General features: G+C 38.3%; 2 protein-coding genes across 5 annotated transcripts; one reads left to right on the forward strand and one right to left on the reverse strand.

Annotated features, from left to right (window-relative positions):
• Window positions 1-1,517: 1,517 nt before the first annotated feature.
• LOC129723065 (COP9 signalosome complex subunit 9) lies at window positions 1,518-3,003 on the forward strand. 2 transcript variants are annotated; one of them, XM_055677018.1, is made up of 4 exons: window positions 1,518-1,913; window positions 1,973-2,045; window positions 2,108-2,164; window positions 2,823-3,003. In XM_055677018.1, the coding sequence occupies exons 1-3, from the start codon at window positions 1,845-1,847 to the stop codon at window positions 2,143-2,145; spliced, it is 180 nt and encodes a 59-aa protein (XP_055532993.1). In that variant the 5' UTR covers window positions 1,518-1,844; the 3' UTR covers window positions 2,146-2,164; window positions 2,823-3,003. The 2 variants fall into 2 exon arrangements, with proteins under 2 accessions (XP_055532993.1, XP_055532992.1); XM_055677017.1 differs by having other exon boundaries at window positions 1,524-1,913; window positions 2,108-3,003.
• On the reverse strand, window positions 2,269-20,488 carry LOC129723064 (transcription factor Dp-1). 3 transcript variants are annotated; one of them, XM_055677014.1, is made up of 8 exons: window positions 19,828-20,488; window positions 7,035-7,162; window positions 6,303-6,369; window positions 6,091-6,161; window positions 5,179-6,026; window positions 5,019-5,101; window positions 4,861-4,944; window positions 2,269-4,429 (listed from the first exon to the last, which is right to left on the reverse strand). In XM_055677014.1, exons 1-8 carry the CDS (start codon window positions 19,874-19,876, stop codon window positions 4,254-4,256), a joined length of 1,506 nt encoding a protein of 501 aa, XP_055532989.1. In that variant the 5' UTR covers window positions 19,877-20,488; the 3' UTR covers window positions 2,269-4,253. The 3 variants fall into 3 exon arrangements, with proteins under 3 accessions (XP_055532989.1, XP_055532988.1, XP_055532990.1); XM_055677013.1 differs by having other exon boundaries at window positions 5,179-6,029; window positions 19,828-20,486; XM_055677015.1 differs by lacking the exon at window positions 7,035-7,162 and having other exon boundaries at window positions 5,179-6,029; window positions 19,828-19,944.
• Between the last annotated feature and the right edge of the window lie 7,085 nt (window positions 20,489-27,573).

Raw genomic sequence — 27,573 nt, forward strand, 5'->3', positions numbered from 1 at the left:
CCCACCACCGCACGTGCTAAGTTCGTTAACAATTATCTGGCATCTCTTTCTTACTTGCGTCTTAAATGGCGATGACGTTTTATTATTCCTCGGCAGTTTTGCCCGCACACAGTGGAATGAAGAAATTCGCTATTACCTGCGTCGTAAATCACGATGTCGTTTCTTTATTCCTCGATAGATTTGCCCTGACCCAGGTGAGTAAAAAAATTCGCACATATATGTGATTAAACAATCTCCCAGATGGTCTCGAGGAACGATGCTGGCCTAACATGCTAGTCGTCGTAGATTCGAGTCTTGGCTTGGGAAAGACTGTTAGTGGCAGTAGGATCGTAGCGCTAGCCCCGCAATTGTCCTGCACACTAAACAGTTGGCTGCGAAGTCTGTGTATAAATAAACAGAAGGTCAAGTTCCGAATCGGAATGTAGCACCAAGGCTTTACTTTATGTGATTAAACTTTAAAATATACCGAGCAGTTATGCATCAAGCATAGAAGCAAAAGGTGCAAACACCTTTGATTCTTATTCTACAAACTGCAGTATCAAGTACACTCAAAATATTTTTCATGTTATAGTTGCCGGAAAGGTTATGTGAATATTTTCCACTGTCATTTTCATGTAGATTGTACGTGATTGTCATTTGATTTTATCATGAACTGGTGAGATGATTCATCCTGTGAATCTTATTCAGTAGACATGTGCATTTCATGTGAGTTTCACGTAGAATTTAACTACCGGGTAAGTGAAAAGCATTTGATTGTCTGATAGGTTCTACGTTTTATACAACGTATGATTTTTAAATTGTGGTTTCCCAAATTCTTGAGAGACTAGGAATGGTTTTCAGAACACATCAAAATATGTTGCTTGATAAGTCGCACGGGCATGCAAAATCGCCAATTCGTAAATGAATTACACGACATACAAAATGGCAAAATGATATTGCGACATTCGCTGGCGATAATCACTGTTAGCTGCACCTGTTTATGTTCAGGAAATTCCTCGCAATTTGAACTGAATCTGAGTGATATCTCGATGGCGGATTCTTATATTTTTTTTCTAAAGCTCACTTATTGGGAAGTCATCGAGGAATTCCTTTCATGTTCAAAGTCAACATCAGACAACAGCTTCGCCATTTTGATTTCTGTGTATTTTCACACGGAGAGTTCACGCGATACTTTATTCTGTTTGACGTTGCCAAGTTGACGTAGATGCTACGTGATAAAACATAGTATGCATGTGATTTTCACGTAGATGTTATGTTTGTCACATAAATCATGCAAAATGACAGAAAATGAATAAGTACAGGAAATTTCACGTAACAATAACGTGAAAAATATTTTGAGTGTAGCCAAATATTACCGAATCAAAATAGGAAAATAAATAACTGAATATCACAGTCGACAATAATTGAGTAGTGAATACGAACCTTCGAAAAGGAGCATCAGAAAGAAGAAAATATGCTGCAAAGGCTATTTAACTCATGCTGCGATCTTCTTCGTGTTTGTCCTGTTTACCCGCAACCCCCGCAACGCAACCCAAACACAAACCAACAACAGCAACAATACGCGGCTGATTTCGAAAAATAAATCGAGCATATTTTACCAAAACAAAACATTCATGCTCGCAGCTGTCAAAAGTGCGTGCTCTGTAGAAGATAAACAAACGTTTCGTACGAATCACTGCGCCCAATTTTTCCTTTTTGGAGTGAGCTGCGTTGAACAAGCATAATTTTACCACTGTTCTCGTTCTCGCGAAGACCGGTTCAAAATTGAGAACAATAAGGGCAAACCGAGTACGGGAAAGTCTTCCAAAGGTAGCAGCAGCAAACAGCAACATCAGGTCAGTGCCATGAAGCCGACCATCGTAGCGGACGAAATGTTCCCGGAGGGTCCGGGTCCATTCATGGATCTGGAAGAGGTGAGAGGGATTAGTGTTGATTGAATGTAACTTGAATTATTGTTTTTTTTTCTCTCCAGGCTGGGGGCTCCACTGGGTTACTGATGGATCTGGCTGCCAACGAAAAAGATGTGCATGCGGACTTCTACAACGGTAGATTATCAATTGTAGCGTTGCGTTGAACATGAGTAATACTTATGTTTATTTCTTTTCAGATTTTGAAGATCTGTTTGATGAGGACGAAGATAACTAAGTTTAATGTTGATGGCAATGTAAGTAAGGTTCAATAAATATCACAGATTCACAGTTGCTCAGGAATTATTTACCGATGGCCGATCATACCATAAAACTTTTCGGATCAATGAGTAACATTGCGTTAAACTACCTTTATGCTTTAATTTCAGAATTTATCATTGATAGTTTTCGAAAAGATAAACAAACATAAAATTTTGCTTAACATAGAAAGTTACATTGCAGCGTCTGCTCTGATAGGCTTGATTTTTTACTCTTTCCTCTCCTTCGAAGAGAAAGCAGAAATATGGCATGGAACGGTATTGTAATACAGGATTTTTTTTATTCTCTCGATTTCTCGTTCCATGCATCAATCGTTATAATTATCGCTTTATTTCTAGAGTTTGATATATCTAAAAAAACTCGAACGTAAAATATATAAACTTATGAACAAGAACAAAACAGAATTTATTTTCAGCTTCTTCCAGTGAAGTATTTTATAAAGACTGAAGAAATCATATAAAAATTACTCAGTACAGAGTGATCTATTATCTAACATCTTGCTTTGAGTTTATATTTATTTATTCAACTGAGTTGGCAAACGCAAAAATAAATCATAACCTAAAATAAGTCAAGTTGTTTACTTAGAGCTGATTTGTTTTTTTTTCTTTAATGTACGAAATGCTCACTTCTAAAAAGTGTGAATTTGTGCCGTAGGGCTGTACGGAATTGTTAATATTGGCCCTGGCTTTTACTTCTGCCGTCTCCTTTCTCTCACATCTTACACCATTACCGTGTCATCGTCAGCGTAATAATAGTCCTGTATTAGTTCTAAGTTATATTACAGTTAAGCCCAATAAATATGTACAATCTCATGCAATAGATTTTTTTTTTCTGATTTGTGATACCCATAGATTAAATTGAAGTATTGCCGATTGTGTGTCGAATGTTCTGCGAAAAAGAAATCCTGATGCATATTTCGCTTTGAAACAACTGTTAATTTTTGATTTCATCTGAACGGATCTCTTTTTTTTGACGCAGAAGCTTAAGAGACCAACTGCTGAAAAAACGGTAACAAAATCATACAATGAAAACTGTCTTTTTATTTTTGTCCGACCGGTGGGTTATAAGAAAAAATAGAAAAGCGAAAAGCAAACGCGAAAAAAACAATAGAAAATAACACGTTGTGGAAAAATATGACACGACTTGTATATAATTCTTAGTTGCTAGTTTTGCATTACTTACGTAGCCACGTAATGAATAATGCGGCAAAATTCTAGTTCTGATTAATTGGATTATTTGCTTGAAATAAAAGCCTGAGGTGTTTGTCTGTGTTACTAAATGAGATGTTCGTAAGCGTTTGTCTTTCTCTTGTTTCTGTGTGTAAAGAAACGAAGAGCAAAAGTAAAATCTGCGTTTTTTTTTATATTGGTTATTCACGGTTTCTAGTGTAGTGAAAAAGGTTACTTTCTGTACTCTCTGGTGCATTAATAATTAACTAGAGTTCCTTGTTTCGCGTGCTATTAGAATCTGTCGTTATTCCAGAGCAATGTTTCTCATTTCGTTTTTTTTTCAGTTCAAATTGAACGATTTTCGCTCATATTCGTACATTCTAAGGGTAGCTGGTTTTATTTTGTATGTTTAACAAGATAACAACTTATTTGCTTCATTGTGTACGCAATACACATCTTAAACGTAGCTTTTGTTTGTAACCAATCCTCTTCATCGAGGATCGCAATAAACGTAAAGAAAAGCAATAACCCTCTCTACTATCTTTCATTCTTAGCTCTAACGCCAGCATTCTCATGACTTTCGTCTTACTTTTCGGTCGACTTTTTGCGAACCGTACAATAGCATGCTTCAAGCAAATTTAACCTAACGTGTGCATAACACGACGACTGCGTCGTAAAAGCTTTTCCCCATTCTACTCACACTCAGATTACAACCTAGAGCGAAATTGCGTTTGCTTCGTACTGCCATTATTTTTCTGGCGCACGCATCAAATACCGTAGCAGACCGTGTCGAAAGAACGTATGTGGAAAGGAAATAACAACTAAAATGTTCGTGTCTACTGCAGTCCATCAGCTGACCCAGCAGTGTTTACAGGACGAACCGATAGTGATGGGAAACCTAGCCATCCTGGCCATCGTCCGAGTTTAGATCATCCTCGTTGAGTTCACTGGTGTTGTGCTGATAGCTGGACTGCAGATCGGAGGCATCCTGTACGCTATCGTCGTAGTCCTGCCCGGTGTAAGTGGATGCCATGTCCCAGTCTTCCGTGTCGTTTTCGATGCCAAGGCCGTACACTGAAGGGATGATAACGTAAGTAACGAAAGAAGGTGAAGCGTGGATCGGAAGACTTGAGTCTTAGATGGGTAATAATCGGAAAAGCCGGCTTAGGTTGGACGCAAATTTTTCCTGATCGAAGAATGAATTCCTTGAAAGTACCAGGTTTCCGCCACCCTGGTAAGTACGCATATTGTAAGGTTCTTGAATCAGGAAATTACCTTTTTAATTCCAAAATGTCGTTCGAGTTAGTCAAAATTTAGAATTAATACCCATTTAACAGCAGCACTCCTAGCGCTCGAATTTGGAATCTTTTTTTCTAGCAGTTTGTTTAAAATAAGTAAATTTTCCAGAGTAAAGGGTTTTGGAAACTGCATTATCCACATTTGGAAACTTTTTTACTTTGCCTAAATCAGATTGATAAGTCATAAGCAATAACTGAAAATCTTACCATCAATATACTTTGCCAAATTTTCCGGAACCATCGATTTGATTTTGCAAATATCTTCAGCGGTGCACTTGCCTTTCTCCAGGCCTGCGAATAAAAAATAAACAAACAAATCCTCTATCATATCAAATATCACTGGGTCAAAATTTATTTTCCATTACCCATCAACAAGCCCATCCGCTTGAGTACTTGGAGATCATCGTACATTTCAAAACTGTTGTCGAACTTGAACGAAAACTGTGATCTGCAGAGTTAAAAAAAAAAACAAAAAAATAAGATTAACCTTCCACTTCACACTGACAGTCCCAATCGGCAACCTACTTGTCATTCTCAATACTACACTCAATGTATGTCTTCTTGTCCGTATTCACTAGGATGAATGGCAACTGAACGGCGGAGCTGGGATTCGGCACCAGACCCCGCTCCTCGTACTCCTGATTCCGGGCGACCAGCGACTTGAAAGCCACATGCTGCAGGATGAGGTCTTTCAATTCCTGCTGCTTCAGCTCGATCCGTTCCCGCGTTTTTTCGTTTTCCTTCTCGAGATCGTCACACTCCTGGACGCTGCTGGTGGGCAGCCCGTGCCAGCGGATTTCTTTCTTCTCCTTCGAGATGATGTTCATGGCCATCAGGACGTTCAACGCGTCGTACACCCGCCGGCGAATGTTTTTCTGATCGTACGAAGCCGGGTCTACCCCCGGGTGGCTTTGAGTCTCCTCGGCAACAAGCTCATCCGCCACTTCGTTGTACGAGGTTGTGCCCTTTTCCTTCACCTTCTCGCAAACCTTCATCGAAAAGTGCCGCAGGCCGCGACCGATTTTGTCTGTCTTTCTCCGCCGGGATGCCGGCGTGTGAATCTGACCGGCGCTGGCCGGTGAGGTTTTCTTGCCGTAATTGTACTGTGTTTGGTGCTGTTGTTGAGATCCTTTCGAACCACGTGCCGTCGATGGTTGCGACGATCGGCTGTTGACCGGTGATTCGCTGATCATCGATCCACCGTTTGTGCTGACGTATGTTGATGTGGACGCTGCCGCCGGTGCCACTAGGGTGGCCGACGTCGAGGTGGACGGAGCGACCGAAGTCGAAGGCGCTAGCATGGCGGTTAAATTCCTGCCCGAGATGGTGGTGCCACTGATTTGTCCTGGAGCAGTTATCAGTTTTAGCGGACCCTGCTATTTGAACGTAGAAAGGATGAAACATTCTGAGGGTTAGCTGCAATCCAAGGTTACTTACCAGCTGTGACAATCGTACCAGGGGCTTGCCGTTGGCACTTTTTGTTGCGGGAGAGTTCACAATCTGTAGTTCTGCGAATACGCAAGAATAAAGAGGGTAGAAATCCAATTGTTAGATAACGAAGAATAAGGTTTTTTTTTGAGGGTAAGTAAATTGCAAATTACGAACAGAATCTGTTCCGGTAGCTGACGCAGTTTGCTTTATGCACTTACTGGGATTATTCACTGTGATGATTTTCTGGCCGGGTGCTAACTTCGGCATAACAGGGGTGGCAAAACTCTGGAAGCGTAAAAGATATAAGATTAACATGAATACCTTGCGCATGAGTACAATAACACGAACACTAATAACATACATAAAAACCATTTAAAGAGATAAACCTAAACGTAAAATAAAACTAAAAACCGCTTTTAAAATGCTGTTTTTAAAAATCGCGTTTTTTAATTATCCCCCAACGATGACGGCATTTCGGTGGTCTGCGCTCAGCTAGAAAAGTATGAAAAGCACACCTGCACTTTAGCTGCAGCAGCAGTGTGTTATCATCATCAACCATTTCCATTCTCCCTCCCGCATTGTTGTCGGGGCTCGCGAAGCAAGTCGATCGAAAGTCAACTCGAATGGAGACACACACAGCAGGGCAAGCGCGCACCCATTGGGACAGACTGAATGTTTATTATGCTGCTATACAGTGAGAAACAGCAAACGAGCTGCTGAGAGGGGTTTTCACATGTTCCAGGCGGTGCTTAATCGAACGCCGTTATACACGCGCCAGAGAACGCATTCGGATTGACGGCAGGCTTTACTCTACTAGTTGTTGTTGCTGCTGCTGCCACGTAGGAGACGTAAATAGCAGCGCGCTTGTAATTCTAACAGATTTGATACTTCCTAGTGTTCACAAGAGGGTCACCTAGGAAAAACAAATGCACGAATAAAGTCACTCTTACCTGTCCGGATATAATTGCGTTTGTTTCCTGACCGGTCACTTCTTTTACGATTGTCTTTACACTGGCCGATGTTAATGGGCGGCCGGTCGTCGATGCCGTTTGCATCACTTGTAGAATTTGTTTTTGGCCTAGAGGTAAAAAACACAAAGAGTGGAAACAAATATACGGGTTAGTGGTTCCGATGATTGAGGTTTCTGATTACGATATGATATGAATGTTCACAACTAGAACATTACATAATTTGAACCCCATAAAGTGTGTCCAAAATGAAGTTGCATTAGCAAGATGTTTTCGACCAAATAAATTCTTACTCAAATATTGCTAGAGTTTCAAACGTATGAAAAGGCCAGCAAAAATGTAAGATATTTACCAAAAAAGTATGTCACCAATTCTAGCCGCTTATGGTCAATCGCATGCTTCACCAATTTGGCCAATACAAATTTTATTTTCATTTTATGTCAATTCCTTCCTTCTTTAAAAATCTTGAAAATTGGAGGCGGAGAAAAAAAAGTTCAATCCGTTTTGTTATATTATTGAGTTTTCGGCAGCATAAATGCTTAATTCAGCAACAAACAAGTCCAGTGACAGCGAGCGTTTCGCAAGCGAAATGAATAATAATAAATAATAAAGTGTTATTTTCCAACATTTATTTGAGTGCAAGTTCCAACGTCATAACTTCCAACTTTCTTCAAAGCTATTCCTTTTTTACGTCTCGATGTTATTTTCGATAACTAGGGTCTGTGTTGTGAAAATAGAGCAGGAAGATAAGCAGCCCTAAGTGACTTCCCTGTGGTATTCCGATTTCCAGCTGGACGGAAAAATACCGACAGCAACCGATAACTGGAAGACGTGCAAAAGCAAAGAGATCAGGCTTTCAATATGCGTTTAAGAAAAAGAAAAAGAAATTGTCAACGGAATCCCGTCACGTTCAGGGTTTATAAATGATTTGAGTTTGCAGTAAGTTCTAGCCTTACCGTTGAATGTCACAGAGGAGGGTATCTAACCTTCTATTTTTGATTGATGACCTTAAAAAACTGCTTGGGGCGAAACATGAGCTTCTTCTGTAAATCATGTTGATGTCGAATAAGGCATCGTTTCGCTAAACTTTTGTATGTGTGATTATCTCTCGCACAGTGATGTTTTAGACACAGTGTTCGGTGCTTAGTATTTTTTAAGGCAGCTCTCTTCTCGGATTTCAACTACTGAAGTTCTCTCGTGTGCTACGGCAGTCGAGACAAAGATTGCGACTCATCTTTGGAACGGTTCTATCGATAGCATAATCAACTCGTTTAAGAAAGTTTAAGTGATGTTTTCTGCGTTGATGGAGTCTACAATAGAATTCCAGTTGCAGACTATGCTAACTAATAAAGGGTGGTGGTGGGGGACTATTTTCACTAAAGGAAAAGAGACCGTGTCCTAGGTGCTCACAAAGTAGACGTAGAGGTGTAGCTGTGTTATAACAATCCAAATACAATAAAGTATTAGGATGTATAGTCGAACGAACGTCGAAAATCCGGAGTGAAAAACCTATCTCGATATTCTCTCCATGAAATCCGGGGAAGATTGAAAATGTCGAACAGCACTTCGTCAGTTACCTTATTATTTCCAGTACTGAGAAGACCGGTTTGCAATGAGCAACAATCGCAGTGAAAACCCTCCTAATTATTGTCGAACACCTGGTCAAAATTTCTAAACTGTCGTACGGTATATTTTTGAGTGAGATCCTTTTGATGGTTGTAAAATACACATTTGCGTGATGTCCCGGCTTATGTTCAATCACTATAAATTTGACGCGCATCTCCGTCGTTTTGGGCTCGGAGAAACTGGTATCTGTGCCTGTGGTGAAGGTTATGACAACATAGAGCATGTTGTTTGGTCATGCGCTGTACACCGTAACACTAAATTAATAGCTTCCCTTCAGCTATTTCCTGTTCCTGTTCGTGATGTCTTGGCAAGCCGTGACCTACCCTACATGTCCCTTATATACGTTTTCCTAAAATCTATCCATGCCCCACTCTAGTCCCATTCCCTTCCGCCAACATCCAACAAAATGGCAGGAACACACTTAGACCCCGGATTTTTTTTTAATATCGCACGCTTAGCCTTGGGGCTAATAGCGGTCTCGATCAACTAGGATTAGTTGAGAGAATTCGTTATCGATATTGTTTTTGGCGCATTTTGCATGTGTAGGATAAGTACAACGATACAGCGTGCCCCAGTGCTGAGTCGAGAAAATTTCTAGCTCGGAAAGTTCCTCGATCGGGAATCGAACCCGATCAGAGCCGGCGTTTCATGTGGGTAGTATGGGTGGTAGTACCCACTCGGAAAATATCCATGTGGGTACCTACTAGGGTGGTCGGTATTACCGACTTTTCGAAAAACCGGTATTTCGGTATTCATAAAAATAAAAACCGGTAAAACCGGTATTTTTTCGGATTATTACAAACCAGAGGCGACTCGGGGTTTCTGAACCTACTTGTTAAACTACAAAATTCTGAAAATCATGATTTGGGGAACTAGCGCCAATCAGGTCCGCGAAAAAACGCAAGTCATTCTCTCTGTACTATATAAAAATGAAGCTGAAAAATAATTAAATATGTAGAGAGTCTCAGGTTGCATGTATGGACGTGTCGCTGCATAGTTATGTTTTTTACATACATGAGTACCTATGCTTCATTACGATCCAGATTTTTTTTTCGTAAGATTTGGACCGCTGCGACCATTGGTTTGATCTCTTGTGGTGTACGATCCAGATACAACACTGGATAGATTTAACAGTGTTTGGAAAACTTCAAAGAACAAATCCGAAGAACGACAAACATAATTTCGAAACATGCAGATTTTTATTTCAATTTTCTTTCACAACGCAAAATTTGGTTTTAAATTAGTGAATAATTTTGTGTAGTAGAGATCGACTGCAGGGGGTACCAATAATAGGGGTTCGGCTTAACAGTTTTTAAACTCTAGATTTAGAACGAATTTGTTGCTATTCGTCCCAATGTTTAGCACTTGTTGGAGCCTTAATCAGGGGAAACTGTTGAGAGGTAATAAATAACACCTCTCAACAGTTTCCCATGATGAAGGCACCAACAAATGCTGAAACGTTGGGACGAATAATAACAAATTCGTTCCAAATCTAGAGTTGAAAGACTTCTAAGCTGAAACCCTATTATTAGTGAATAACTTAAAATTTTTTAGAGAAACTATAAATGAACCTGTTGAGAAGAGTAAGACTTTGTATCAGGGGCAACTTGTCCAAAACTAGGTGCAACCTGTGCAATGCACACGGAGATGCCAAACAAAAAATGAATTCCTGATACAAATTTCTATATTTTTTAAAAGTTTTACTTTTAAATAGCATAAAACGAATAATGACTTGCGTTTTTTCGCGAACATTATTGTGATTACTGCCCCGAACTATGATTTTCAGAATTTGTAGATGAACTGGTAGGTTCAAAACCCACGAGTTGTCTCTGTAAGTCTGAGTGTGAAAAGAGTTTAGCAGTTCTACTTAGAGAATAAATGTTTTGCTTTTTTTCTGTGTGGACTTATCACTGCGACCAGAGCTTAGATCTATTGTGATATTGCCCAGGTGTTTTCTGTATTCCGCACTTCATATTATTGGCAGTATCACTATTGAAGCGAGTAATACGCTTATCATTCAATACTCGTGCTTGTGTGTAAGTTTTTTTACCTTTCCGCTTCGAGTTTACTGACTTTACTATATCGAGCCTTACTATATGTCCATCCTAACAATATCGCCTAATTACAATTTCCTGTGGAGAACTTTCTCACGTTACTCATACCAGTTTTGTTATAACAAGGACTTATTTCTATTAGAAGGAGAGTCAAAAGAGTACTGTAGATTTTATATGGAAGGGTACGTGATAAGGAGCCTGAGAATAAACCAAAGCTAAAGTCCTTTGACAACTAAATAGCCTGATTCTATTAAGTTCGAACCCACGACCACCTGCTTACCAAAGCGGATTCTGAAACCTTGCGGCTACGAAGCTCCCCATAAATGTTTTGCTTCATTGATATAGTTTTTTTGACATATTATCGGTACATAGAAACGCTTCGCAGAACAAACAAGAAGGAAATAAAAATTGATAGATATGTAAGAGTTAATTAATATTCAATGTTGCTTCTGTCTAAATGTATTTTTTGTATACACCGTCATGTATTTGTTACGCCTATCTAAGTGGAAGGCATTTATTAGCCTTACTCAATGCTTTATAAATATTGTTACAGTTTTTAAATTTTCAGAAAAATACCGAAAATACCGGTTTTTTCGCTTCTCCAATACCGGTATTTCGGTATTGAAAAAAATATCGGTTATACCGGTTTTACCGGTAAACCACCCTAGTACCTACCCACACGGAACTATTGAACAAAACAGCGACAGATTTTTTGATGGATATCGTTGAGCGAGAGGTTATGAATCTACAGACTTATGTACAGTTGTAACGTTACTCAGAAAAAAAGATTATTCTTTTCAATTGTTTCATTTACGATAGAGTTCTGAATTTCATTCACGATAGAGTTCTAAAGTTTTGTTCTCTCGTTAAAATTTTCCATGCCGAATCTGAGTTCAATCGGACTTTGGGAAGTAGAGCCTCAAAGCGGTCAAAGTTACAGTTTTTTGATCGATAAAGGATATGTTCGAGCTGGGAGTGTCTCTTGTGTGTTCTGGTGTAGCTCGAGTCATTCAATGCAAAAGTTTCCATGTCTCTGAAATTTAATTTTTGTTTTTAAAACAAATTTATATGAAACAACAACAGTTCTCGAATTGATTTCTAAAACTTCAAGAACAACTCTTGTGCATTTTTAGGTTGGTCAAAAATGTAAGTCTTTCACGACTGTAAGTGAAACCCTCCCAGACGTTCGATTAAGCTCAAATTTTGGATGGAAACTTTTTTAGAGAAGACAAAATTGTTGTGTCCTAACGTTAGCATTGGAAAAAATGCTCCAAAAAGGCCGATTTTTCATGAGTTTACCTTTACACGCACTGACGAAACTACCCATGAAGCATCAATCATAGTAACCTATGAGTCAGCAGAAAAAAATTGACTGAAACTCTAACCATAGTGGCAACAACAGTGAAGCTACTCCGTTCAGAAGTGTGCGCGATCAAAGAACGTTACCCCGTCGCGTCGAAAACAGACATCGTACTGCTGGACTACAATCAGAGCATCGAAAGAAAGACCGGTTCCGGACGGCCGACGACCCTGAGCGACAAGAAGCTCCAAAGAATGCTGAAGAGGTAAACCGAGGGAGAAGTGGCTATATCGCTGCGTACGCTTGATCGGGAGGTCGGTTCAACCGGCCAAATAGTGGAAAAGTACCTGGTGAACATGGACATCATAAAGCGGAAGTCCCGTTCATTGGTTTCGGAGTTGCTGGATGGTCGAGTCGATTTTCCCGGCGAACCGCGACGTGATGATGGTGATCCACGCCGAGACCTATCTCACCCTGGATGAACACTGGCAGGGCACTCCCGGCCAACCCACCCAACGTTCCCCAGCTGCATCCCATCCAGAGTTTCTGGACAAACCAGAAGCGTGAGACCTACCTCAACAATCTTGACCCTATTGTTGATGCACTGTCGACTTTTCGTAAACTATTTTTCAGGTATCAGAAGGTCACCCCCGCCCCCCTCTCTCCCAGGCTACGCTTTTGTCACCCATGAACCTTTCCTATTCCTTACTACCCACTCGGGAAAATAATGTGACGCCGGTCCTGAACCCGATATCCAACCGTGTGGGACACAACTAGAGCGTCCATTTCCTGACTGTTCTTAGCTTCCCGGGGTTCGGGAAATATTGATATGATTTCCCGGGAAATCCCGGAATCCCGGGATGTAAAAGAAATTTTGAAAGAAACGTAAAATAACTGCAATTTATTTAATATAGAATTTATTTTTGTCACATAAAATAAGAAAAGGAATCGAATTCCTAAAACAATATAAAAAGATGATCAATTCTCGAAAAATTTAATAAAGTTCATTAGTTTGGCTAGTAATTTTTGTTTCACAAACTGCATCAACGAAGATCCTGCAGGAGGACTACTTAGCTTCGACACTTTACGAGGATATGGGTGTGTAGTTACCGCTTCTTCAGAGGATAGTCGTTTTATGGTGATTTTGTGTTTGTTCTGCAAGTGTCGTAAAAGGCCACTGGTAGATGAACCCTTGCACGAGAGTTGCTGCGGACATTTCAAGCATTGCACTTCGTTATCGCCGGGCAGCTTCTTGAAATATTGCCAGACTTCTGCCATTTCTGCAATAATGAATAGTTAACTGTAATAATAGATTTGAAACTGCTGCTGGATGACAGACAAACCTTTTTCAATACGATTTTTCACGACTTGTTTTTTACGGCGGTGACAAACTATTAACTGTTTTCATTCAAGTGCGGAATCTCTAATTAGAAGTTGAAGAAGCTGCAATCAAACTTATAAACTACGATCGCTTGTGCAAATCCTTTCATATTATACTTTCCCCAATCTAGTCTATGCGTTGTAAAACAATGGATTCTTTTCATTGCTGCTACCATTTCTCCTACTCCTTGCGTCGTGGCGTGATGATGAAATGATGAATAATGAGAGTGCGTTGGTATGGCATATTCCATTCTTCAATCCTATGAACTACGATCACTTGTGCAAATCCTTTCATTTTTTACTTTCCACAATTTTGTCTAATGTGTGTAAAACAATGGTTTCTTTTCGTTGGCGCAAGCATTTATCCTACTCCTTGCATCGTGGCGTGATGATTAATTGATGAATAATGAGTGTGCGTTGGTATGGAATATTCTTTTCCTCAATCGCATTTACTATAAACTACGATCACTTGTAAAAGTCCTTTCATATTCTACTTTCTCCAATCTAGTCTTTGTGCGTTGGAAGAATAGTATTTTTCGAATCGTCGCATGATGATGAAATAAATGTGCGTTAAATGTCTTCTAATACGCAAATCGCATTTCTTACACGAATCAAAATATATTAGAGGGGAATAAAAGTAATTCTTGAGCACATGGCTATACAATTTCATTCACCATTGCACCAAAGTGTACAGAGTCTGTAATTTTAAATCGATTTTTCAATATTTCTTATTGAAGAAAATACTTCCCGGGATTTAAATAACTATTTCCCGGGATTCGGGAATTCCGGGAAATTGAAATTTCCCGGGAAATCCATCCCGGGACGTCCCGGGTAAGACGCTCTAGACACAACTTAACACACTAGATTTATCACATAAAAGCACTAAATCGAAAAATGAGTGACAATAGATTTAACTGGCGCTATTCAACATTTTTTTTTATTGTGCCGCGTCAAAAAATGTTGAGAACAAAAAAAAAAAACAATATATATTTTATAAACTTGCGAGGGAGGCCTTGCTAAACAAATAAAATCTTAGCAAATTTTGGATTGTTTTGACCATTACAGACGAAATTATAGACAAAATCTGATTAATAGCGAATTTTTTTATTCCATTGTGCGGGCAAAACTGCCGAGGAATAATAAAACGTCATCGCCATTTACGACGCAAGTAAGAAAGAGATGCCAGATAATTGAAACTTAGACTTAGACGAACTTAAACGTGCGGTGGTGGGTTGAAGCTGACAAATTTTACAGTGCGCTTCGGGCAGCACGGCAGGTCAAAACTGGGTCAAATTCGAGCGAATAAAGAAGGGTTTTGACAGCAGTTAGTGCGCTTCCAGGTCAAAATGAGGTTAGCTGGTGGAATAAAGAAATTCACTATAAGAGAGGGGTGTTCCAGGAAAAAGTTTATCTTTTCGTGTCCAACGTACAGATAGGAGTTCGCAGTATTTAGCATTGTTGCAACATTGCACAATGGTCCAGAAACCGAATTTAGGGGGAAATTTGAGTCTAGAGCTCTATAGCTACATTTTAGAGAAAAACTTTCTTCTACAAAGTTGTTACATATGATAAAGCGCTCATCGAAAAATTATTAAAAATTAGGGTGACCAACATTTTCGATGCAATCAAGTATCTCACTTTTTTATCTTTGTAGATAGAAGAAAAAATTGTTCTACAATGTTATAGCTCCATTAATTCTAAGTAACTTTGTAAAATAAAGTTTTTCTCTATCTTTAAAAACAACCGATTTATATTGAAAAAACATATTTTACGCTCTAACTTTTTTATTTCAAGTTTCATCTCAAAACTGTCTTTGAACAACTTTTAGAGCTTTTTAGGAGAAACAATTTGCAATGCTGACATCGTAAATATCTCAATTTTACTCAAAGTTATTAATATTTTTCATCAAAAAATATGCGTTTTTCTTTTGTATGTCATTCATTTCGGGGCAAACATAAAAAATATCTCTTGATCTCATTTTGAAGGGCATACTTGACTCTACAAATGGAGGAACTTTTGGAGATATGTTATTTTTTAAATTTGACGAAAATTTCAATAATTATGCATATGCATATAAAAGCACCCAGATTTATTTTTTGGTATTTTTTCTTATAACTAGACGTAATTACCTACAATTTGACCCAAAAGATCGAAAATCGATCAACTGGTTCAAAATAGGGTGACCATAAAAACGACTCGGTTCGATGTATTTAATATTAAAAAAATTCATAACTTTTGAACCAGTTGATCGATTTTCGATCTTTTTGGGTCAAATTGTAGGTAATTACGTCTAGTTATAAGAAAAAATACCAAAAATAGATCTGGGTGCTTTTATATGCATAATGTATAAAATCATTGAAATTTTCGGCTTGTTTTTAAATTGAATTTACTCAAATTTAAAAAATAACATATCTCTAAAAGTTCCTCCATTTATAGAGTCAAGTATGCCCTTCAAAATAAGACCAAGAGATATTTTCTATGTTTGCCCCAAAATGAACGACATACAAATGAAAAACGCATATTTTTTGATGAAAAATATTAATAACTTTGAGTAAAATTGAAATATCTACGATGTCAGCATTGCAAATTGTTTCTCCTAAAAAGCTCTAAAAGTCGTTCAAAGACAGTTTTGAGATGAAACTTGAATTAAAAAAGTTAGAGCGTGAAATATGTTTTTTCAATATAAATCGGTTGTTTTTAAAGATAGAAAAAAACTTTATTTTACAAAGTTACTTAAAATTAATAGAGCTGCAACATTGTAGAACAAATTTTTCTTTTATCTACAAAGATAAAAAAGTGAGATACTTGATTATATCGAAAATGTTGGTCACCCTAATTTTTGATAATTTTCCAATGAGCGCTTTATCGTATGTAACAACTTTGTAGAAGAAAGTTTTTCTCTAAAATGTTGCTATAGAGCTCTAGACCCAAATTTCCCCCTAAATTTGGTTTCTGGACCAGTGTGCACTGTTCATACCGTCGATTTCTGGTAGTTTACGTTGGTCCGATGGTGGCTAGAAGGTAAGGAGCTTGTGAGTCGTATTGCCGATAAGGACTTCGAAGGGCCGGTAACAAACATCGGGTGGGCTGAATCGTTACTATACTTGCGTTACTGAAGCAGGTTGGAAGACCCCCAATCCACATCCGCCCTTCGGGATCGAGACGACTGTGATGAGCGCTGTGAGCCGGAGGCTTCCATATTGCTTTCCACAGTGCGTCTCGGTTACGAAAATTATAGCTGCATTCCAATATTTGGAATAATGTTAGGAAGCAAAATGCAGTCAAAACATGACTGACTCCAATACTTACCTGAGATAACAGGCTGTTTCTTTGAACTCAATATTGAGACGGCTCTGTTTGGCGGGAACACTGATGACGGACGGAGAGATTGCCATTTTTTCTACTACTAGTTGGATCTACTAGTTGGATAAGTGGATTCAGTAGTTCCTTCGGGGTGCTCTGTTATTGTCTTTATCGACTGTGCGACTGTGAAGGTGGAATCAAGGGCTTCCACAATACTAGTACGAGCGAAATTTTTATACTTTGTAATCCTCGAATTCGCGATAGAGAATACCCTCCTTCGTGGATCCAGTGCCTTGGCCTTTGAATGAATGGATCAACTCTTATTTTAAAGCACAAGAACGTGATAATATCCCTGTCCTTAGGAACAAGTTTCACAACGACGGGGTCATTGTCAATCTTGAGATAGGCTTTCGCTAGTGATGACATTGATTTCGTAATAAAAATCGGGCCGAATTCTAGATATAAACAGCCTGAATTTTTCCTCGGTATTACTGTTAGCGGGTGCTTCGACGAAGTTCTGATGGCTATTCCACTGCAGCTGCTCTTCTATTTATAGAATAGGCATGCGACAGTGTTTGGCATATATTTCCTCGAATGTACTGATATTCTACCAAATGTACCAATTTCCCGAATGATATTTCTCCAAAAACCACAATTAAAACGATTTTTCGTTCATACGAAGTATTTAGTCTAACCAACTGAAAATTCGGTTCAAAATGTAGATTTATAACTTTTACTGCTGCACCTGACATAAAAAAATTGTATCCAAATTGGCAGCGACTAGTGAGGTGTTTATGCGATTTACTTTGACGTTTCTCACGGTGGAGTAGCACAGTAATGTAATGCAATGAACAAAATGTAAATCTATATTCCTGAAAAAGCTCTCCGATTGTGACTTATTTTGATAATACAATATTTGTTTTTTTTTTTAATCCTGGTTCGACCTACAAATGTCCGTGGTTCGACCCAACAGTTCCACCAAATCATTGCTAGAGGCGGTGCGCATTGTTAATGTTTTAGCCTGAGAGTTCCAACAAACTGCTCTGCAAAAACCTTGTGAAAAATCGGAAAAACCAATAAGGATTTTCTATAAAAAAGAAAAACAATAACTTAACCGTTATATGCATGAGAAGAAAGTGCCCTTACATGCCCAATGATTGAATGATTTGTTTTTAAACTGCGATTAAAAAATTGTTGTAACTCTCGTAATTTTCATCCGATTTCGATAGTTTTAGCACCAACAGATTCAGTAAATTATCTATTGTCTGTTATGCATATTGTCTCTACACGCTATCGTTCGTTCGGGTTGAATTAGGGGATAGCCCCTATGGGTCAGTGAATCTAAGAAAATGAACGAACCTATACAGAGGTATTTTCTGCAAAGGGCTGCCTCTCGCAGTGGCCGGCGTTTCCTTTTCTGAATCCGTCACTAAATAGCTGGCTGCGGAGACTTTGTAAAGTAAACACACAGTCGAGTTCCGAATCAAAATGAAGCTGCAAACTCTGTAAACTATTCTATAAATCGTGGATATTTGCCAACATCTTAAGTCACTCTATCTCTGTTCATGTGGAGTATACAGGGAATAGTCAAAATAAGTAGGATAGGCAAAACTTTGATAAAATTTGAAATGCTGTAGCTTTGCCAAATATTGTTTGATTTTAATAATTCGAATATCATTAAACTGGAAAACTTTCAAAGTTTAATTTTACGACCACAAATCTGGCCTAGGTCACCGGATGCAGGAAATATCCCTGAGTTCCGGTAGGAATGTTAAACCTGCTAATTTTTGGATGGTTTTGGTAGTGGGTTACCTGATAAAAATGCTTATTTGCATCTTTGGCATAGATGGCAAAATCCTTTCTGAAGCGAATGGTTCATCAAGATCCGGAATCGGCCGAGAACTTATCGAGAAATGGCTATTTTTCATCCAGAAGTCCTCAGAGGAACCTGTAGCAGGGGACATTTACATTTTTGCATCAACTATAGTGTGTGATTTGCAGAAATGTAATTTTCCTGTAGATGGACCCTTAAAACGTAGCGTAGTTCAAGACCATTCAAAACCGAAGAATGCGCAACGTATTACAGCTTTTCCGTAAGTGGCAATCTTTCCCATCACAATGTCCATCTTACCCATCCCACAGTAATTTAAAGTCTTTTTCGTTAAGGTTCAAAACACATAAAACTTTGAAGAAATTTATTAACACTAAAGATAATTATGACAGCAAATGATGTTAAGGTTCAATTTTAGGGTGTCCGTCTATACCTACTTTCCCCTAAGACTTATTTTTCTCTACGCTTGAAAAAAGTTTATTTTCGGCCATTTGAGAAAATACATGTTTTCATTGATACCAAAATCGAGCAGCGGCTTTACAAGTTTTCTCTATATGTGGCTCATGTAGTTATGAGCATTTTATTAGAAAACAAATATTGTTTATTAAAATATTTTGAAAATCATTCGAAAAATCCCTGCTAGACAGTAGATTCAATCTTCACCACACGACTCATAATATTTCGCAGTAGGGAGCTGATAACATATTTCCTAGGCAAAAAAGCGAGATATTAGCAAGTAACATCATTGTGCAAATTCAAACTTTATAATATTTATTCTTTCGCGACAAAAATTGAAAAAATAAAATATTTAGGTGTTATGTTCATGCTTACAAAATAACTAACTTGCCGGTGACTCGGTTGCAGTAGGATTGCATTCTGCTTATCAGTGGGTCTCTATGATATCGTGTCGTGGCAAGACAAAAATGGAATTTACAATACCGAACGTAAGATAAAACAAAGAACGAGACATGAATTATACTTAAAATATACAAATTTTTTTCCCGATATGTAATTAACCTACAACTAAGAAAGAAAACCCGCCTCCAATGAGAACGTCATTTTATTCAAAAACAAGATATGACGAAGGCACGGTCAAGGCCGTTTCATCTTGGGATGACTAGCCCTATTATAAGCTGGACACTAGATTAGTTTGTATTGATTGTTAGAATAATATCTGTCCCAAAATTTTTTGTACGTCGTTGTTTTAAATACCAATAGAAAACTTTTCATTACCACCCGGAATAAGCGGGAGCTCTGATTACTGCTGCTGGCGACACTTACCATTCGGATCCTGAATCACGATGCTGACCGGTTTGTTCTGATGGGCCATCCTGAGGGAAAGTCTGTCACACACTAGTTTCTACCCGGAAAATAAACCACCTTCAATCTTATCAACTAATCTCAACCTGGTCCTTAATTTTCTCAAACTGCAGTATCAGAAATCAAAAAGTAAAAACACACAAAACCGAATGTTCAAAATGGCGATCCGCGAAAAGCGCACCAGCAAGACGGAAATTCCAAGGCGCTCTAGGCCCGGTTAACGGGAACCGATTTTTATACTTTCGGCGACCACTTGGAGGAAAAATTTTGCACTTCCACTGGGCACTTTTTTCACTGCGATCGGACTCTTTACGGTTCCGGAAATCCCCCTCAAAGATAGCACTTTTTATGCAAAAATGTCCGTCAAACGATGCCAGAGCTGCAACTCAAGTCCAGTTCGGCGGGTCTTTTCTCGCGGCGCTCGAATCAAACTTGCTGGCTGCTGCTTCGCGATGCGATGTGTGTTGTACAGTGGAACAGTCGCGCTACCGCTCCTCCCACGAATTTTCCACTCTTTTCTAGCCCACAAGCTGGGTACCACTTTCGACAACTACATTCGAATTTACTGTTCCCGAAGGTGGCGAGGCGCGGCAGCATAACTTTTGTTGACAGTTCGCAGAGATGTTGTTTTCGATGTTCGCCAGTCGAAGCGGCGCGCGTCTGGCTTCGCGAGGGAGGTGAAATCCTGACGCGTATAGTAGAAGCGGTATGGAAGCAAAATGCACAGAAAATGCAACCGTAACCCTTGCAGCAGATTTTTGGTGTTCGAAATGCACCAAAATGATAACATTTTTCCTTGCTCGTCGAAGAAAAGTTACAATTTCGCTTTGAAAATGTGTTTAAAAGTTGGTGTCCTCAGGAATGTGATATCATGTTTCAATCAATTTTCTTTTCAATACAGAGTGAATTTTTTACTACTATGAATCATTCATGAGTTGAACTGCCCATAGGGAGCCTATACACCAGAGAGCGCAGAGACACTCACCGTTAAGGCAACTGTCAACATCAAAACGGATAACGGCGATGCAAAATGATACAGCTCGCCCGTTTTGATGTTGACAGTTTTCTTAACGGTGAGTGCCTTGTCATTTCTCTAATATACAGGTTCACTAACTGCCCATAAAAGCATAAGAGTCCCATATGGAAATTCTCTCAATTGGGTTGTTTGGCTGTACACGGATTTCTGATTTTTATATATCAGCTAAGTGTAATTGTAATTGTGTAATTTTCTGAGCAAAACGTGATTTTAAAATTTTTTTTATCATTGTCCTTCGATTTTAAAATGAAGATTAAAAAATCACTCTAAATCGCTACAATGACATTTGCCCATATACCAACTGTCATTGTAGCGATTACGAGCAGGTTTCTAGCAGTTTTAATTCGTGATTTAAAAATCGAAGAACAACGATAGAAAATTTTTGAAAATCACGTTTAGAAAATGCAGCTTTTTCAGATAATATAAAAAAAACTGATATAGCTAAACAACCCAATTGGGTATTCACGGATTTCTATTTTTATGTATCATCTGAAAGAGTGTAATTTTCTGAGCCAAACGTGATTTTTTAAAACTTTATATCATTATCCTTCGATTTTTAAATGAAGAATAAAAATTCACTCTAATTCGCTACAATGACAGTTTGTATATGGGCGGACTGTCATTGTAGCGATTTCAAGCAGATTTCGAGCAGTTTTAAATCGTAATTTCAAAAGCGAAGGACAGTGATGGAAAAAAATTTAAATCTCGTTTTACCTAGAAAATGCAGATCTTTCAGATGATATAAAAAACTGATATAGCTAAACAACCCAATTGAAAAATTGCAAATGAAATTCTAATCTTGAATTGAAGCCAAATAACTATGATTTAACTAAAAATATGTTTTATATAACTGTGTGTTTATGAGGTAGAACCACAGAGAACAGACTACCAAGCAAACGATAAAAAGTGTGTAAAACAGATTGCGCATGCAAAAATATACTCTCCGAATTACACCCTTCGTCATGCTGAGTGGTAAACCAAGATGTGATGTCGCTACCGTCGCCGTAGAGCGAACGGCATAGCCAATATATTTTAACGTCAGTACCAGTGGTGGGCACCATTTCGCTAATTCGCTAATTCGCTAATTAGCGACGCAAAAATTCAGTTAGCGATTTAGCGATTTCGCTAATTTTTGAGCTGGTTAGCGAAACTGTTAGCGTCGCTAAATTTTGGCCTTCGAAACGCTAATTCGCTAAATTTTGTGGAGAAGCGACAATAGAAATATTTGGAAAAACTGTGAATTGCTGATTGCGTACGTAAATTGCTTCGAAAGATGAACATACTTTACTGCGAAAGTTACTCTTGTCAGTTTTTTTTACCCTAGAATGGAGTTCCAGTTATCGTACAAGCCACAGGAGCATTTTGAAAAACAAGCACAAGGTCTTGATTGAATTTTTGGCACACCAAGAACTTTGATGAATTGCAATGCGCTTGAAATTATGATAACTTTGGTTCTATTTTTTCGATTTAGATAATAATTGAATTTTCATGAAAACATTCTTAAGAGTATCTATTTTCAATGCAAGCTAAATAACTTTTGTTATTCTTGTTTTTACAAAATCAAATATGAATACCGTTTCGTGAACCTCTTACTGTAAATAGCTTTAAAAAGTAATTGTTTTCGTTTATTTAACCAAAACAGATCAAAGTGGTCCAAATCTTACAAAACATGAGCAATAAATATAGCGATATGACTATTTACATATAAAAAAGTTAGCGATTAGCGAAAGTTCCGCTAATGTGGGTTTAGCGTTTAGCGATTATCGAGCTAAATTTTCCGGTTAGCGACTTAGCGATTAGCGTCGTTAAATTTTCGGTTAGTGGTGCCCACCACTGGTCAGTACCAACGGGAGTGAAAAGTACATACACTGATGAAAATACAATCTGTTTAGCGACTGTAGTGACATCACACTTTACTTTACCATTTAGCATAACGAGGGGTTTTATTTGGAAAATTTTATACACTTTTTTCAGACTGTTTGTTCGTCGCCTGTTAGTCTGTTCTCTGTGGTAGAACATTATATATTCCCATGGGTTCTATTAACTTTTGCATCAATTCCAGGCTTGGGAATGAATGATGGGACTCATTTGCCTTTATTTTTCCACTATATACAAAAATAAAAGTTTTTTTTTCTAAGACGGCCAAGGCATTTATTATCATTCCTTATCGTGTCCGTCATGTGAGCAGTTATCCAACATTTTTGGATCATACGAATTGCAATTCGGTTTAACGGATTGCTATGTATGTTTTTTTTATTAAAGAGCAACTCCAGCTGAGAGACGAAGGCTCGTTCGACATAGAGTCTACAATGAAATTCCTAAAGAGTCCACGATTAATTGCTGAAAAGTTTAATTCCACTTATCCCAGATGCTGAGAAGGATCTGGAAACAGTTTCCAAAAAAAAAACTTTACCACAGACTAACAGACGTAACACTGGAACCTAGCTCCATCGCCAAAAAAAACGTACATTTCAAATTTTCAATCGAATAACAGTCATCGCGCGAAAACGTCGTCTGGGGCGCTGTCATGCAATCTCATACATATTTTGTAGTTCCTCATTTGACACATGCAGTAACGCTGGCGCTGATGTCGAAATACATGACGCAGCGCAAACACGACAGCAGATGGTGCTAGTGTTACTAACGTAAAGTACTGGAATCATCCAAACGATGATTTTATTGAAAATTTGTTCGAAGTGTTATGTCTGTTAGTCTGTGGCTTTACTTTAACCTTCGATTTTCTCCGAAAATACATATAAGTTTGAATCAGTTTAATGTCTCTAGTGTATTTTCAATTGAACCATGCACACATGAACCGTGTTTTAATTTATTTAAGTCAATGATATTTTTATGTGAACAATTTTCTTTTAACTGATAACAAATGTGAAATGTTGTTTTTCAAAACATAATTGATAATATACTTAGAATGGGACTTGTATGCCTTTATTTTAAATATGGGACAGGCAAGGTTTGATATTTTTCCAGTATTTTCCAAAATAAACCTTCAAATTTCATCAAGGCATACGAAAATTTGAACAACATTAGATACATTGAAAGCATAAACCTTAATTTGCCTTAGAGTCATATGAAACTCTAATGCTTTAATGGGCAGTGAACGGTGTTGGTATCGTTTTGATAAATTTCTAGCACAGTTGATTAAAATTGCTCATTGACATTTTCACAATGAGCGATGACAACAAATTTGTCACTGTAACGATTTCAAGCAAATTTTGATCAGTTTAAATTCGTGATTTAAAAATTGAATGACAACGATAGAAAACGTTTTGCTTAGAAAATGCAGCTTCTTCAGATAACATAAAGAACTGATATAGCTAAACAACCCAATTTTCTGAGCAAAACATGATATTTCAAAATGTTATATCCATGTTTTTCGATATTTAAATGAAGAATGAAAATCGTTTTAAATCGCTTGAATGACAGTTGATACACATACATAAGACATAAGTAACACTCAGGAAAAAATCTTCCAAAAAAGTTGGTACAAAATGAACTCCTCGAATGGTACCACACTATAAACAAAATCACTGCTTGAGTTGTTTTTGAAAAGTGTACCTGCGCAGCCCTGCATTTGTCTCGTTCCTACTCGAAAAATGCTGCATTGATTTTGTAAATAACTTTTTGACAGTTCCTTAAGGGATTTTAATTGGGGCTCGATAAAGCTAAGAAAAAAAAATTCATTTTCTTCATTATTTGTCGAGCAGTTGGACAGGACGAGGTACGAAGTACTATGGGGCAACGTGTACCAGAAAAAAACGCCAGTGTTACGCATGTCTCATGTATGTGGGCGAACTGTCATTGCAGCGATTTCGAGCAGTTTTAATCCGTGATTAAAAAAGGGAAGGAAAACGATAGAAAATTTTTCCAAATCACGTTTCACTAAAAAAATGCAGATCTTTCATGCTGTAAAAACTGATATAGCTAAACAACCCAATTTTTTGCGCTCGAATGTTTTCTTCGGGAAAAACATTCTCGCTTGCACTTTCAGAAAACTGCTACTTTTATGCAATAAAAAAGGTGCTGCACGCTTAAAACAAAAATCCGAGCTTTGGAACCCCTTACGTGCACAGAATATAGAAAATTAAAAATACTGGCATAGAAGGAGAGAGAGCTTCCATACACATAATCTCATATCAGTATGATTGTTGCTGTGTAAAAGAACCTCAAAAAGCCAAAATTTCAGTTGTTACCCATTAACTGTTAAAAAAATTTCACTAATTTTCTATGCAGAAATTTAAGTTTCACTTTCACACAAAGCACACGTTGTTAAGCAATACTAATATGCTAATATGCTGAATAGAATCATTGTTTCGTAAAAAAATGTGAATTGGGTTCACAGATAAACAGACGTACCACGAAATTTATTTTCGTGGATCAAAATAACGGTCAATTCAAATGAGTTTCAGTTTTGCAGAAAATTCTCCTTTTGAACTCAGTTGATATTTGTCACGCGCCGTGCTGCCAAAACAGCAGAAAACCTGAAAATTTATCTTCTGCGGAATATGTCCGGTAGGTGTCGCACAAGTTAGTAGAAACCAAAATTTTCTTAGAATTTTGTACGAAGTGGTACATCCGTTTGTCGTGTTGGGTCCTAAAGCTATACCAGTTTTTTTTTAAATTATTTGTAAAGCTGCGTTTTCCGAGCAAAACGTGGTTTTTGAAAAATGTTCATCATTATCCTTCGATTTTGAAATGAATAATGGAAAACTGCTCAATATGTCTTATGCCTTGTTCAGACTACGCCGGATATCACCTGATATCGCCAGATGATATCGGATATCACCTCGAGCGTTCACATTAGAGTGATCTGATATGATTTGACATTTGCTTTGGTAATTGAAAAGAGAAGAAAACAAAAACAGGTCAAAGCTGAAACAAGACAACAAGAGCAATGGGATTAGGATAGAGATGTTAGCGAGTTGGCTCGCACCAGCGCGAACTCTCAAATACAATTGTCAACATGTGCGGGATGAAAATAGCAAAAATATTTTCTTCCTTTTTTCTCGCATGCAACGCGAAGTTCGAAATTTGTAGTGTTGCGTCAAAGGTCTTTTGGTCGTGTGCTTAAATTGTGGTTATTCTTGGTTTTCGAACATGTTATCCGCGATAGCATGTAGCCGAGGTGATATCCGTTGACAGCTCGATTGTATTGGATATCAGGTAATATGGATGGTGATATGGCCTCGATAGCACGAATCGCCTGATATCAGGTGATATGCGGTGTAGTGTGAACGGGATATTAAATGACAGTTCGTCCACATACTTAGACATACGTAACACTGGCGATTTTTGAAGTAGAATACTTCTCTCAGGAAGTTCGGCTACATAGGGATGTGAAATGAAAATCTAAAACCGAAAAAAGTGAAAAATATGTCCAATTTCAAATGCTAATAAATCGGTTAGTATTCGATGGATTTCCTTCGTTCTTGCAGCAATAGATTGGAAAATCTTCTAAGATTCGTCCCAAAATAAGATAATTGTAATTTTATTATTCACACTATTGTACTATTGAAAATAGTCAAGCCTTGTCAAAACGAAAAATTCGACCTCTGATTGGTCGTTATATGCTTGCTTCCCAAGCACGGTCGACAGGATCATATACCTTGCAATTGAAAACATGCTATTTGGCCTATATAAGAGCCTGTTTCAGCCGGAGCCGCTCATAATAGTTCTAGACAGCGACAACAGCAGTCGTCCTTCCTTAGCAGCAGCACTAGCCCTGTGGTTGGTCACCACGTCTCAGGAGCAGCGCGGTTTTTCTCAACGTGTGTCGCCAGACTGCCATTATTCCCCCACTGTCGGGGCAACATGAAGATTGCCATCAGGAAATCCAATTTTGGAAATCATAATGCCCTTTTCAAGGCAAATAAATTAGTCATTGAAAGTTAGTAATTTTTGTCAACGCAAGCAAGCATTCTGTGTTGCATCCTAGCAATTTAAATTTGTCGCACCCCTCGAATTTACTAATGTGAAATAGCTTCCACAGTGCATGTTGTCCGTGTATCTTAATTCCCCCAATGTTAGGGCAGCTCAAAGGTTGTAATTTGCAACCGATTTTGAACCGCAAAATGCTTTTTCCAAGGCAAATAAAATAATTGAAGGGTAATAATTCTCTGGCATCAACACAAGCAGACATTCTGTGCGGGATGCAATCAAATTCTGTTGTAGTTGTCCAATTTTTACTTTATTTAGTAAACCCCCCACTGTAGGGGCAGCGCAAAGGCTGCGATCAGCATAACCGACATTGAATAATAAAATGCCCTGTTAGAACGCATTCAAAAAGCAGTTAGTTCGATTATGCAGAGCTAATATGAAGTCGATTCAATCAATCAGCATAAACAGAATTCCGTCGTCTCCCAGCTGCCAAGTTGCAACAGGATGCAACACGCAACAGCGCGCAAACGAAATCGTTTGATGTTACAAACCGCAATAAGATACGGGTTAAAACCGTTGCGTGTGTGAGAGCACCATCGGTGTTTATTCGCTGGATACACTATCTACTGTCTACTGAACGCAATAATCTGCTTACATGCGACACGGGGACGGGAACATTTTCTTCAACCAAGCTGCACAACACGACACAAAACATGTTATTTTGTTGCTTCAATGAGAGTGCTATCGGTCCGGCTCCATTCTGTCGAGCCGATAGCACT

The sequence above is a fragment of the Wyeomyia smithii genome, chromosome 2 (genome assembly GCF_029784165.1).
Source record: "Wyeomyia smithii strain HCP4-BCI-WySm-NY-G18 chromosome 2, ASM2978416v1, whole genome shotgun sequence".
In the NCBI taxonomy this organism is placed as follows: domain Eukaryota; kingdom Metazoa; phylum Arthropoda; class Insecta; order Diptera; family Culicidae; genus Wyeomyia; species Wyeomyia smithii.